This window comes from Ursus maritimus, unplaced genomic scaffold, assembly GCF_017311325.1.
Source record: "Ursus maritimus isolate PB19 unplaced genomic scaffold, ASM1731132v1 scaffold_21, whole genome shotgun sequence".
Classification (NCBI taxonomy): Eukaryota; Metazoa; Chordata; class Mammalia; order Carnivora; family Ursidae; genus Ursus; species Ursus maritimus.
In genome coordinates, this window is record NW_024424564.1 from 45,649,211 (window position 1) to 45,661,681 (window position 12,471).

Here is a 12,471-nt window from a genome sequence, read left to right on the forward strand (position 1 = left end):
GGTGTGACTCAGGCACTTTCAACAGCAACCCGAGAGCCACTGAGGACCATGCACCCAGGAGACACGGCACCCCAGGGCCCAGGGCAAGGGTGCCAGGATACCCCTCCTGTCAAGCCCCCGCGGTTCCCAGGAAGCTGGCACCTCGGCAAGGCAACTGAGCCAAAGGGCAGCTCGGCCCCAAGAGGGAGATGGAGGGCAGGCTCTTCTGGCTGGCAAGCCTGGTGGCCTGGCACTTTCCTCCATGGGCCACGGGGAGCTGGAACAAGGGACAGAGAGCCTGGCCCTGAGGCTGAGGAGCTCCTACGGCATACACAGGAAAAACGGTCCAGCTCCCTAGGGGGCCAGGCTTTCCAGAGGAGTGGCCAAGTGCCGGTCAGTGGAGAAGGCAGGCCCAGAAGCATCAAGGGAATCAGGTGTAGAAGCCCAGGCTTCAGAGGTAACCATGTCTGGGTACAAACCCTGGCTTTGCACCCCATGAGCCTCAGTGTCCTTATCTGCGTAATGGGGACAATAAGCAACCTCCTGCCTCACTTACACGTGAAGACGGTGCCAGGACAACGGCCACCACTGACAACAGTGTTAGGAACGGGGCGGCGGGGGGTTGGGGGGCGCTGGTCAAAGGCAAAAGGGTGGTGGAGTGAGAGGAAGCAGGGAAAGCAGCCCAGCCTGGCGAGGGGTTCCAAGTGCTTCCAGAGCCCAGACAGAACGGAAGCTGTCAACAGTGCAAACCCTAGCTTTATTGGTCCGGTTTGTTCACAGTGAGGCTTCCCAAGGCAGGGGTCTGAGGACTCCCCCCCTCCTCCTGCCCAATGTGTGTGTTCTCTGCCTTGCGCCTGGGAAGAAGGGAGGGAGTGAGGTGGCTCTTTGGGGGGTGGTGGCTACAGGGTAATTTAGTGTGGAGCCCAGGGTCTGTTCTTCAGAGCAGGAGGTAGAAGGGATCACATAAAGTTCTTTATTACAGACCTACAAAAAATGAGAGAATTATAGATTACTCTCACTTGTTTGGGTTTCTTTCTTCCTTCTTCCTTTTTACAAATCAGCAGCAGGAAAGAAAAATGCAGGAGGCAGACAGGCCAGGCACTGGGGCGCGGATCAGAGGGAACCAGGGGGATGTGGGCCGAGCGGTCATTGCCGCTGGCCTGGGGCTCTCTCTAGCATCCCGGAAGAAGGGAGACAAGCCCTAGTGGGAGCAGACAAAAGACAGTGGTGGGGGAAGGCGGCTGTCCCCAGATCAGCGGCAGCACCGTTCCTCTGGCACTTAGCCAGGTTGGAAGCACGCAAGGCCCCATATTTGGGGGCGTCATCTCCAAAGCATGGGCCCACAGGGGCCAGACAGAAGGGAGGAGGCAGGAAGGGCCAACACAGAAGGGCTCTGAGTTCTATCGGGAGCCCTCCTGGAACCATAGGCGTCCAGGGGGGCAAGGGCAACCAGGCCTCTTCCCTGCTTGTCAGCCAATGAGCTTCTTCAGGAAGGCCTCCAGCTGGTCCTCGTCCTTGATGCCCACAAACTTGTCCACCACGTCCCCATTCTTGATGGCCAGCACAGTGGGCACAGCTGACACCTACGTGGAGGAGACGAAGGGAGACCAGGTCACCCGGAGGCGAACTTTTCTCAGCGGCCATTACCCAGCCTTTATGGAGAAGGCTGGTGGTGTTTGCAGAGTAGTGACTGCCTAAGTGGCGGGCGGGGCCCCTCCCCTTGGTGCAGGGGTGCTACAGGGCCTGGAGGTCCACCCGCTGGAACGACTTTTCCACTGTGGGCTCCCGGCAGTCCCCTTCCTTCCCCAACCGCAGGACTGACTCACTGGCCCAGTGGTTTGGCTGCAATGACAGGAGGGATGAAAATAGTCCACACAGCTGCAGGCCAGGGCGGGGGGCGGGGAGAAGCTCCCCGAGGGGCAGCCTGGCTCGGGCTGGGCTGGGGCGGGGGGTGGGGGGGGGGAAGGCCCGGAGACGTGAGAGTCTGAGTCCTGGCTCTGCCACTCACTAGCAGGACACACCACCTTCAGGGCCTTGGCACCCTCTTCTGTAAAATGGGGGTGATAGGATCGACCTTGAAAGCTGGGTGGTTGGAAGCTCAGGCTCTGACAGTGGCTGACCCAATGTTAGGGGCCCCCAGCCCCTTCATCACTCCATCTCTTTGTTCCTATTCGCAAAACGGAGCCACTGAGCGCATGGATAGCAGGTCTGGGGGCTGCATGAGGTAAGGCAAGCAGTCTCAGCACGGCGCCCCGCACCTGGCAGGGCCCTCAAGCGTCAGACCTGGCAGAGCACCTGGTATGCAGTGGCGCTCAACAAATGGTGGCTACAGAGAGCATGCCAGAAAAGTCTAATAGGCTCCGTGTGAGCCACGTTCGCTCGCTGCCGCGAATGGCCAGCAGGGTCCAGAAAGTCACTGACTCACACTGGACAGTGTGAGAGGAAGGGCTCGGCCATATATGAGCTGATGTTTATTTATTGGGGTATGGAGGCAACATTCTTGGCCTATGAAGCATTTTCTCAAGTTCCCTCAGGGACCCGTACAGATTCCGTGGCACGTCCACGAGGTCCACTGCCCACTCTGGCATCGAGCACTTTCTGTGGCCTGGACTCCCTGCCTGACATTTGTAGACATTTTTTAAAAAATGGATAAACAGAACAAGATAAACATTCTTTTCTTACACGTTAACTACAAAGTAACAACAGCAATTTACACAAACATACTGAGTCTTCACAGATTCTGAGTGCTGGCCTGCCCATGAGTCATCCCGGCAGCCAGACTTGGGAGTTCAGACGTTCAAACGGCGCACAGGTCAGTTACAAGAGAACTGCAGGCCACCCCAGCCCGCTTTCACACCTTGGGTGGCTGCCACCACGCCCCCTGACCTTACGTGGCAGGCCTTGCCCTCCTCCCCTAACGAGCTCTGGGTGGACAAACACAGCAGGGAAGATGACGCAGTCCCTGGTCGTATTAGTCCCTTTAGGCCCTTTTAAGGACTGTCCTGGGGCTGATGGGGGTGGCAGAACGAATGTGCGGACAGACCCACGTAGCAGTGGGCTGACCATGTGTGTGCCATGGTTTGTGGTCCTACCCCTGGCTCCTGCCCTTGTTGTTAATGACTGTGGCACGGGAAGTGGCATGAAGGACAAAGATCCAGCATGCGGCTCGCCCCGTCTCTGGGCACAGACCAGGGCTCAGAGACACTTGCTCCCGACCGTGGTGAGGACAAGTGGGGGAAACAGCAGAGGGAGTGGGAGAAGCAGGCTCCCTGCTCGAGCCTGATGAAGGGCTCGATCCCAGGACTCTGAGATCACGACCTGAACTGAAGGCAGACACTTAACCGACTGAGCCACCCAGGGACCCCAATAAATAAAATCTCAAAAAGTCACACACTCAGAATGGCCAGTCAGGTGCCTCCGGAGCTGTGTTCTTATGCGCCCTCTAGTGGCCTGTGAGGGCAGCTAGGGCTCCTGGAACCCAGCCATTAGAACAGAGGGTCAAGGCTGAAGCACCTACTGGATCCCATCCTGTTTCTTAAACTGCTATCAAAACTCCATGTCGTTGTATGAGAAGTGGTCTAATGGCTTTTACGTGTCCTCTAAATAGGCCTATGTTCGCTGAGGTGGCTTGGGGTGGTGTCGGTTTTCAGAGACTCCAGACCCGTCCCGCCACCATCACATTTGTGCAAACTCACAAGCGTGCACACACACGCATGGCTACGCTACGCTACAGTCAGACGTACAACAGACACTCCAAGGTCTAGTCTTTACTGACCAAGGGCGTTCTTCGGAGGGTAAGTCTAAATCAGACGAGTGCACACGGCAACGGGCTTGCCAGAGGCCGGTTTTTCCAGGCCACTGCTGTAGTACCTGGGGTGGGATTGCACCCCCCTCCCCCCCAAGGAGGAGGATGTGGCTTTGCTGATCCCGGGTTTGGCTCACAAATCAGGAGGGGCTGGTGCTTGTAAACACTGCCTTAAATGGAAGCGCACAGGTCCTTGGCACATTCCTCTGGAATGTGATCTAAGTGGAAGAGGGGCCGCGGTGGAGCAGGAACGCCTGCTTCCCTCTCCGTTCTGGCGGCACCAAGCGACCGAGCAGCTATGCTAAGAAGCTGTTCTCCTCCTCCTGTTCTGTGACGCCACCTGGAGCCTAGCGGGGCTGAGCCCCAGACCCTGAGAACTCAGGGCAGGGTGGGGTGTGTGTGTGTGTGTGTGTGTGTTCTGTTCCCACTGTCCTGCAGCCCACCGGCCGCACTGCCACGAAGCTCAATGATCCTGCTGCATTGCCCCCCCGCAGTCTGTGAGGGACCACCAAGGGGCAGGCATCGTGCCAGCTGTCACATAGGCCAGCAACCTCCTTCTTGGCTAACTGCAGAGCTAATGCAAAGGAAAAGATCACCGTCAGCCAGGCTGCTACGTACGGGGGCTCCTCAAGTGTCGGGGTGACACTAACCCCTTGCGGACGCGACCTCATAAATTCGTGCCTCAAGGTGGGGTCGCTTTACAGAGGAGAAGACTGAGACCCGAGAGCTGAGGGACTGAGTGCTAGAGCTGGGGTCTGACACGAGCTCTGTGTGACTCCATGACGTCTAACTGGGCCACACACTGGCCTCAGAGCTCCTGAGCCCCGGAAGGGTGAGCAAGCTCAGGTAGGAAAGTGCCGAAAGGTCGACTCCACCCTTCAAATGAGAAGCTTCTGGACACAGGAGGATTCTCGGAAAAAACTATTATTATAATTATTACTTTCTTGGATTTTTTTTTAAGTGATCTCCACACCCAATGTGGGGCTTGAGCTCACAGCCCCGAGACTAAGAGTTGCACGTGCCACTGACAGTGTCAGCCAGGCACCCCAGAAAAAAACTATGATTAAAAAAATCAAATCCAAGGGTGTCTGGGTGGCTCAGTCAGTTAAGTGCCTGACTCTTGATCTCAGCTCAGGCCTCGATCTGATCAGAGCCATGAGTTCAAGCCCCACACTGGGCTCTGAGCTGCGCATGGAGCCTTCTCAAAAAAAAACAAAAACAAAAAACCCCAAATCCAACTACATGACATTCTGGAAAAGGCAAAACTGTGGAGACAGTAAAAAGATCCGTGGTTGCCAAGGGCATGAGGAGGGAGGAGAAAGTGGAGCACAGGGGATTTTTAAGATGGTGACTCTTCTGTACAAAACTGTAATGGTGGACGAATGTCACTGTACATTTGTCACAACCCATGAGATGGACACCACCAGGTGGTGAACCCTCGCACGCCCCCTAGAGGGTCAGCATAGGCCTTTGAGAAGCTTGTAGAAAAGCAGAATTTCGGGCTCTTCCTAGACCTACTGAGCCGTAATCTGCTTTAAGCAATATCCCACATCATATGCATGCTTGTGGCGCACTGATTTAGAATACTTTTGAGGTAGGGGGATATGGTAATGATTGAAGTACTATACTTTCCAGCTATGAAATATTATTATTCAGTGAACTATGAAGTTACATAAAACATTAAAAGGGAAAAAATTCAAATAAAAGTTGTGACAGTGATTGTGTTGGGACGGTAAGATGACAGGTGACTTTTCACCCTTATTATTTCTTAGCTGGCTGTTTTTCTAATGCTTTTTAAAGGGCCTTCTCTATACAAGGAGAAAATAAAAAGATAACAGCTCCAAGTGTGAGTCAGAAGAAGCCCCAGAGGAGAGCACAGACGCTCAAGGGTCCACATCTGGATCCGCTCTTTGCCTCTAGCAGCTGGCAAGGTCTCAAGGATCAGGGAATGCCCAGCCATCCAGTGGGGATGAGGAGCTGGGAGAACAGAGAGCTTTTTTTCAGCCAAGCCAGGGCAGTGCACAAATTGGGGGGGGGGGCACTGAAACCCCAAGGCCCCCAGCCTTTCCCTTCCTTTTCCTTTGGGTGACAGTGGAGTTCTAGGGCGGGCGGCTGACCGAAACAGAAGTGTGGTGCAAGGAGAATTTGTGTGAGGAAGGACACTCACCCTGAGGGCGTGTGCTGGGCATGGAGAGGGGGCGAGTTCAGGAAAGCTCGGGGAGAGGCACCAAATTCCCTGAATACAACTTAAAGCGGTTTCTCCCACATGTTCATGCAACACCTGGAAAAGGAGGAAGCTGGCTCAGGAGGTACGATGGCTCTCTCTCGGTTGAAACTTCTTCCTCGGGCTCTCTTCCAAAAGAATAGGCGTGAAGGAAGGAAGGAAAGGGCTAGGGGAGGGGGTCAGGACCACCCCTGTTGGAGCTTCCCAAGCACCGCAGTGATATCCGCCCAGGGCTCGACAAAACAAGGAGGCCGGGACCAGGTGATGTGGGCCCGGCCGCCCTGAGGTCCCTCTGTGTGACCCACATATGATCTGGAAAAGCGGACAGGGGGAGGAGTGAGGAGACCCTACAAGGGGACGCACCTCCAACATACACTTTCCAGGCCTGACCACAGGACCTCAGTGGCCAGCCCGACATCACCAGGCTCCCTGGAATGCAGGTGGATATGGGTTATTCTTCTTCCCATCTGCACCAGCTAACCACGGTTCCTGGAACATGGCTGGCGCTCAGGGTGTCTGCTGAAAGTTCCACTGGCTAAGGAAGATTGCTGTGCTGGCAGGAGTTGGCCTATGACAGCTTATGCTTACTCGTCACCCTGGGGATGTCCTAGCGGCTCCAGCCCTAAGCTCATCCCTGCAGCTGCTGCGGGCTTTGGGGTAGGGATGGACAAGTAGGAGAAAGGCAGGGCCATCTAAATGGCCAGTAAGTGCCCCCTTCACTGAAAGATTAGTGGGGAAGCTTTAAAAAAACAGCACCTCGGGACACCTGGCTGGCTCAGTCAGTAGGGCATGTGATCTTGAGGTTGATCTTGGGGTTGTGATTTCGAGCCCCAAGTTGGGGGTACTGTTTACTTAATAAATCAGAACACAAAAACAGCAAGTCATCCCTCCCCTACAAGCCCTTGTAAGCAGCCCCGAATCCCTCACTCAGAGCCATGCACGGTCTTCCTTTGGTAACGCCCCTCCCCCATCTGCACTGGTCATCCGTGGCTTTGCCTGCCCAGCACCTACTTCCTTTGCCTCTGTTTGGGGCAGATGTTCTGGGGGGTGATCAATCCCACCCCAGTGAGGCCAGCCTATCCTCACCCCGCCCCCACGGGGACCGGCTGGAGGCGGCACCTCTTTACTTGAGCTGACATCGTGAGCGCTGAGCCTGGACTTACGAACTCTGAAAGGAACAGGCTCCCTCTTTCAGTCACTGGCTACCCAGAAGGAAGGAGGGATGGAGACTCACTCTGGCCAGATCTTCAAGGGAACCAGAAATCTGGATTTTCACGTGAAATCTCTGTTTTAGATACCAGCATCTGGTTCAGTATTTAAAAAAAAAAAGAACCCAAAGCCCAGATCAAATGTGTCGGGGAATCAGATCTGGCCACAGGCTACCAGGCATGACCACGGCTCGGTAAAAACGGTATCCTCAGCATGGTTTCTTGACCCCTTCCCCTCTGGCCACAGCCAACGTTCCCCGTAGCCTGTGCTCTCATTACCTGCTCAGTTCTCCACGCTGGTCATCCAGCCACAGTGCGCCTCACCTCCTTCTCCAGCTGTCCTGGTCTCCAAGGCCGGGAGGACGCCCCCACCCCCACGCTCTCCGGCTCCAGGCACACAGGCACTGCTAGTCTGTGAGCAAACCGGGCTCACCCTGACCACAGGGGCCTTTGCATTTGATGTCTGCTCTGCCTACATTGCTCTTCCAAAGAGCTGCCTGGTTTATTTCCTTACTCCCTTCAGGTCTTTGCTCAGATGCCAGCTTCCCAGAGAGGCCTTCCTGAGCCCACCCTTTTATTTTCTATTTACTTATTTATTTATTTTTATTTATTTTTAAAGGAAGCTCTATAGCCAATGCAGGGCTTGAACTCACAACCCTGAGATCAAGAGTCACACGCACCACTGAACCAGCCAGGCGCCCCCCACTGCCCACCCTTTTAAAAATGAACCTCTCTCCAGCCCCATGCTTAGCCCCACCTCCTCTTCCTGATTTATTTTTTCCCACAGTACTTAATATTTACAGTACTTAATATCAGTGAACCATGACCCATGGGCCAAACCCAGATTGCTGCCTATTTGTGTGAATAAAGTTTTACTGGCACACAACTATGTCCATTTGTTTATATACTGTCTCTGGCTGCTTTCAATGGCAGTTGAGTATTTGCAATAGAGACCCATGTTCTATAAAGCCTCAAGTATGTTCCACCTGGTCCTCTAGAGAAAAAGTGTGCTGACCACACATCAAATATACTAGAGGGAGGGGCGCCTGGGTGACTCACTCGGTGAAGCGTCTGCCTTCGGCTCAGGTCATGATCCCAGGGTTCTGGGATCGAGCCCCACCTCAGGCTCCCTGCTCAGCAGGGAGCCTGCTTCTCCCTTTGCCTGCCGCTGCCCCTGCTTGTGCACGCTCTCTGACAAATAAATAAATAAAATCTTAAAAAACCCAAACAAACTAGAATGTAGGCTCCGCGAAGACAAGGATTGTGTCAGCTTTGTCCACTGCCTTACCCACAACCAAGAAACAGCACCTGGTATTTAAGAGACTGAACACATGCACGAAGGAACACGTTAGACTCCCTCTTGTCTCAGTATGTGCCGTGTGCTTGGCCCTTCTTCTCCCTCTCCATGCATTCTCCACTGTCCCACTCAGAGGTCCCCCTAGTGGGAAGCATTCCCTCCCTCATCCCAACCCCTGCCCCAACAAGCAGTCTCTTCTTCCATTGTGCACCTCTGCTCTCGGCACTTCTCACCATAGGGTGAAATGATCTGTCTACCTGTTGTTCTCTTGCTAGACTAAGAGTGCTGGACACAAGGAGTGTGTCTTCCTTGTGCCAGAATCACGAATGCCCGGCACATGGCAGGGCTCCCGTGTGACTGCTGATTGAGTATGTGCACGGATGAACAGATGAACGAAGGAACGCATCCGTGTCCCAAGACTCAGAGAATAAGCCGGTGTTTTAGATCATACATTCCACTTCCTGAAGGTGGTGAAGAGACTCAACGGGCTCAGAGGCTCACAGAGTCACATCTGCAAAGTGCTCTGAACTCCTGAGAGCGCTAGAAAAAACCGAGACACCCCTTATTGGCTACTGGTGCTCCCCGAGCCCTGTCCCGCACCAGCTACCTAGGGCCGCAAGCACCCCCCACACCAGCTGCGCTGGGGCGGTCGCCTGCCGACTCATACCTCATATTCTAGGGCGAGGTCTGTGTGGTCGTCAATATCCACCTTGGCCATCACCACTTTTCCGTGCTGCTTAGCCACCGCCTTCTCTAACCTTGGCCCCAGGATCTTGCACGGGCCACACCACCTCAGAAGGGGAGAGAGGACACATCTAGTCACAAGAGTGCTCGGCAATCGATCTTCTATCTCCCCAGAACCCTCCCTTGACCCACAGCTTTCTGAGGGGCCTTTTGCCCTTCTCAGCTCTGTGTGGGGTGACTGGCTGTTAACCCACGATGTTCACATGCCAAACAAGAAAGCCAGCACTCTGCAGCAGGGGGATTTTCAGAGGTCCCAGGATCCTAAAACACGGTCCTCATCAGAAGACTTCTATAAAGGTTATTTCAGCACATGTAAGAGAAATACACTGTCATACACAAAAATACGAGATCTGAAGTTAAAAGGTTTGGGTTCAGAGACTCCTCACCAGCCAGCTGACTGTTCTGGGGCCTCAGTTTCCTCTTTTCGAATACGAGAGATTATGCCTCTCGAAGCAGTGATGAGAAATCCACTAAGGCAACGTGGCTCAACGTGCTCTCTAAAATGTGGAGTTACTTCACACACCGCACGGCCCCAGAACCACATGGAGGAGAAGCCAGTGCTAGGGAGCATCTCCAACATGTTCGTCACTGCACCAGGACCTTCTCCGCTTTTACTGCCCAGAGCCCTCAACCCCATAAAGGAAAACACCTTCCTAACAAACTAAGGACCATACAAGTTAAGGAACTTGTGGTGCGGTCCCAGAGCTGGTGACAGGCACCCTGCAACTGCAACCCAAGGCTGTGCTCCAAATGTCTTTTTTCACCCTGGGTTATTTTGCGATCGCCCAGGCCCTGGGTCAACTGCTCACACTGCACTCATCACAGGTGCTCCCTCTGGGTGGTCAGCTCTGTGACGACAGGCTGTCATCTCCGGGGCACCAAACAAACTCATGTCTTACTTTCTGGTCAGAGAAGAAAATGAGGCATCATCCTAGTTACCATTCATTTTGGAAGTCCTCGCTATACCAAGAAGGGAGAAAAGTCTGCCTGCCATGAACCCCTGGCCAACGACCCTTATTTTAGTCTCAACCTTTAAAACCCTTTCCATTCAGAGATTTCAATTAATGAACTCACAACACCTAAATGAACTCACAACACCTAAAAACCCAGTTTGCAAAACTTTATCTCCTATTTTAAGTGAAGAAGGGGAAGCACAAGGACATCAAACAGCCTGCACAAGACAACATGGTGAGTCGGAGAAAGAACAGGAAAGAAAGCGAAACAATCTGCCAGAGATTTATCCAGAAGGCCTCCCAACTTCTAACCCAGGCTACACCAGGATGCCTCAATCTGAGGGGTTTGTTCAAGTTCTTTTGCAGCCAGATGGCTAGTCAGGACCCGAATTCTGGAAATGAGGAAGGCCAAGCTAACAATCAGAAGGCGACAGGCATTTAAATATCCCTACAACAGACTTCTACAGCACTGAAAAGAAAACTCTGCCAATCCCCTGCGTGCCTGGGCACCACTGTGGTGACACTGATAACTTTTTGCCAGCCCTTCCCAGTTTTTGTGGCAAGATGGTAAAAATCAACTTATCTGCAGGGCCAGGAACTGGTATCCACCCAAAGCCAGATGATGTGATCGTCCTATTTTTCCTGCTTTGGTCCAAGCTGAAGGGGACTCTGAGCCAAGTGGGCAGTGAGAACGTGAGTGTTTCTCAGCTCCAATGACAGTGAGCTCCAAAGACTGTTCACTAGTCTGCGTCCTATCAGACTACACTCAATCTTTGAGTGCGAGGATTGGGTCTTACCAGTCTTTGGAATGAGACTATGTCTGAGAAGCATCAAATATGGGACTGAGACACAGCAGGTACTCAATAAATTCCTGAACAAACACCACCTCAGAGTCTTCTGCTGACCCCCAGGACTCACTGTGCATGGAAATCCACAACCACTGGTGTTTCACTGTTGACAACTCGGTCTTGAAAGTCAGGTCCATCCTGGATGTTAAAGGTCGTGGTGCACACTCTGGTGGTGTATATTGACCGGGCTTGGTTGGGTGCTACTGTCAGATCACCAGGACTGCGCTGTGGGGCCCTGCAGGTGAGGGGTGCCCACCGACCCTGAGGGGGCTTCCTGGAGATGATGGAGGCCAGGAATCTCCTCAGGAGAAGCCGCTGAGCCATCTGTGAGGGAGAAAGGCAGGAAGAGTTCAGGAAGTCAATACACCAGGAAAAGAAAGGTATCTGGGCAGTACTGGGGGGGCTCAAGATTCAGGGCCTGGAAAACAATGCCAAGAAATGACACAAGATTTCTAGAGTAGAGGTTAAGTGAAGAATGAGAATCAAAAAGCAGAAGGAACTGCAAACGAGGACAGGAAAACTGGGCTGAAAACCAAAAAGAAATCAGGATGTGGGCGGAGTTACAACAGAAGGGAGGGAGGAACCTTTATTTACGGAGCACCTGCTAAGGGCCAAGTCCATCCCCATCCCCAAGTGCCCTACACACATTACAGTTCTCCCAGATCACCGTGGAGGAAGTTTCTACAGTACTGCTCACATCACAGATGAGAAGTCCAAGGCTCAGGTAAATTGTGACATGTCCAAAGTAACCTAACTATTAAATGAGAGTCAACATTGGAACCCAAGGCCGCCTGCAAATTCTTTATTACTCGTTTAATAGGCGTTTTAATGGGAAATTAAGGGAAAAGGGGGTTACTAAAGGATCAGGAAAGAGGAAACGCAACAATTCAAGGGGAACCAATAAGTTCAGGAACAGGAGTGTGTGGGGGGTTCTAAAAAAAGAAAGGACGTGTCTGAGAAGGGACTGGGGAATCGGACGCCACCGGGGATCCCGGCTCAACGGAGGACCGGTCCCCCCGCCCGGGGCCTCCGCCCGCTCGGCCGCCGGACAGCGCAGGAACAGGCCCGGAGCGTGTCTCCGCCACGACACCACCTCGAGCCACCCCCACGAGCCTCCTACCTCCCTGCAGCGCGAGCGGAGGGATGCACAGCCCGGCCCTCCCCGCCAGTCAAGGGCACTCCTGCCGTCACTTCCTCAGGGGAGGGCCCTCCGAGCATCACTTCCGGGGACTAGCAACCTAGAGCATTTCTCTCCGCAACTGGAGGGGCGGCTTGGATTTTCCACCAATGGGGATGGCGGGAGACGGCACAGCGGAAGGGGTGGAGCTTCAGTTAGGGACCGGAAGAGAGGGCCTCTGGGGGAGGGGGGAAAGAGAACGGAAGAGGGGGCGGGCTCTCGGGGGGGGGGGGGGG

At 53.8% G+C, this 12,471-nt stretch overlaps 1 protein-coding gene across 5 annotated transcripts in view; it reads right to left on the reverse strand.

Moving 5' to 3' along the window:
* Positions 1-717: 717 nt before the first annotated feature.
* Positions 718-12,471, reverse strand: part of TXN2 (thioredoxin 2) — a 13,070-nt gene continuing 1,316 nt past the window's right edge. The window contains exons 1-5 of one of the 5 annotated variants that reach the window (XM_040637472.1): positions 12,179-12,329; positions 11,129-11,382; positions 9,181-9,304; positions 1,442-1,562; positions 718-963 (exon numbers count right to left, since the gene is read on the reverse strand). In XM_040637472.1, the coding sequence (XP_040493406.1) occupies positions 1,449-1,562; positions 9,181-9,304; positions 11,129-11,382 (492 nt within the window). In that variant the 5' untranslated portion in view covers positions 12,179-12,329 and the 3' untranslated portion in view covers positions 718-963; positions 1,442-1,448. Of the gene's footprint in view, positions 1,563-5,158; positions 6,066-9,180; positions 9,305-11,128; positions 11,383-12,178; positions 12,332-12,471 lie in introns of those variants that run through there. The other 4 variants (XM_040637471.1, XM_040637469.1, XM_040637473.1 and 1 more) reach the window with 4 other exon arrangements.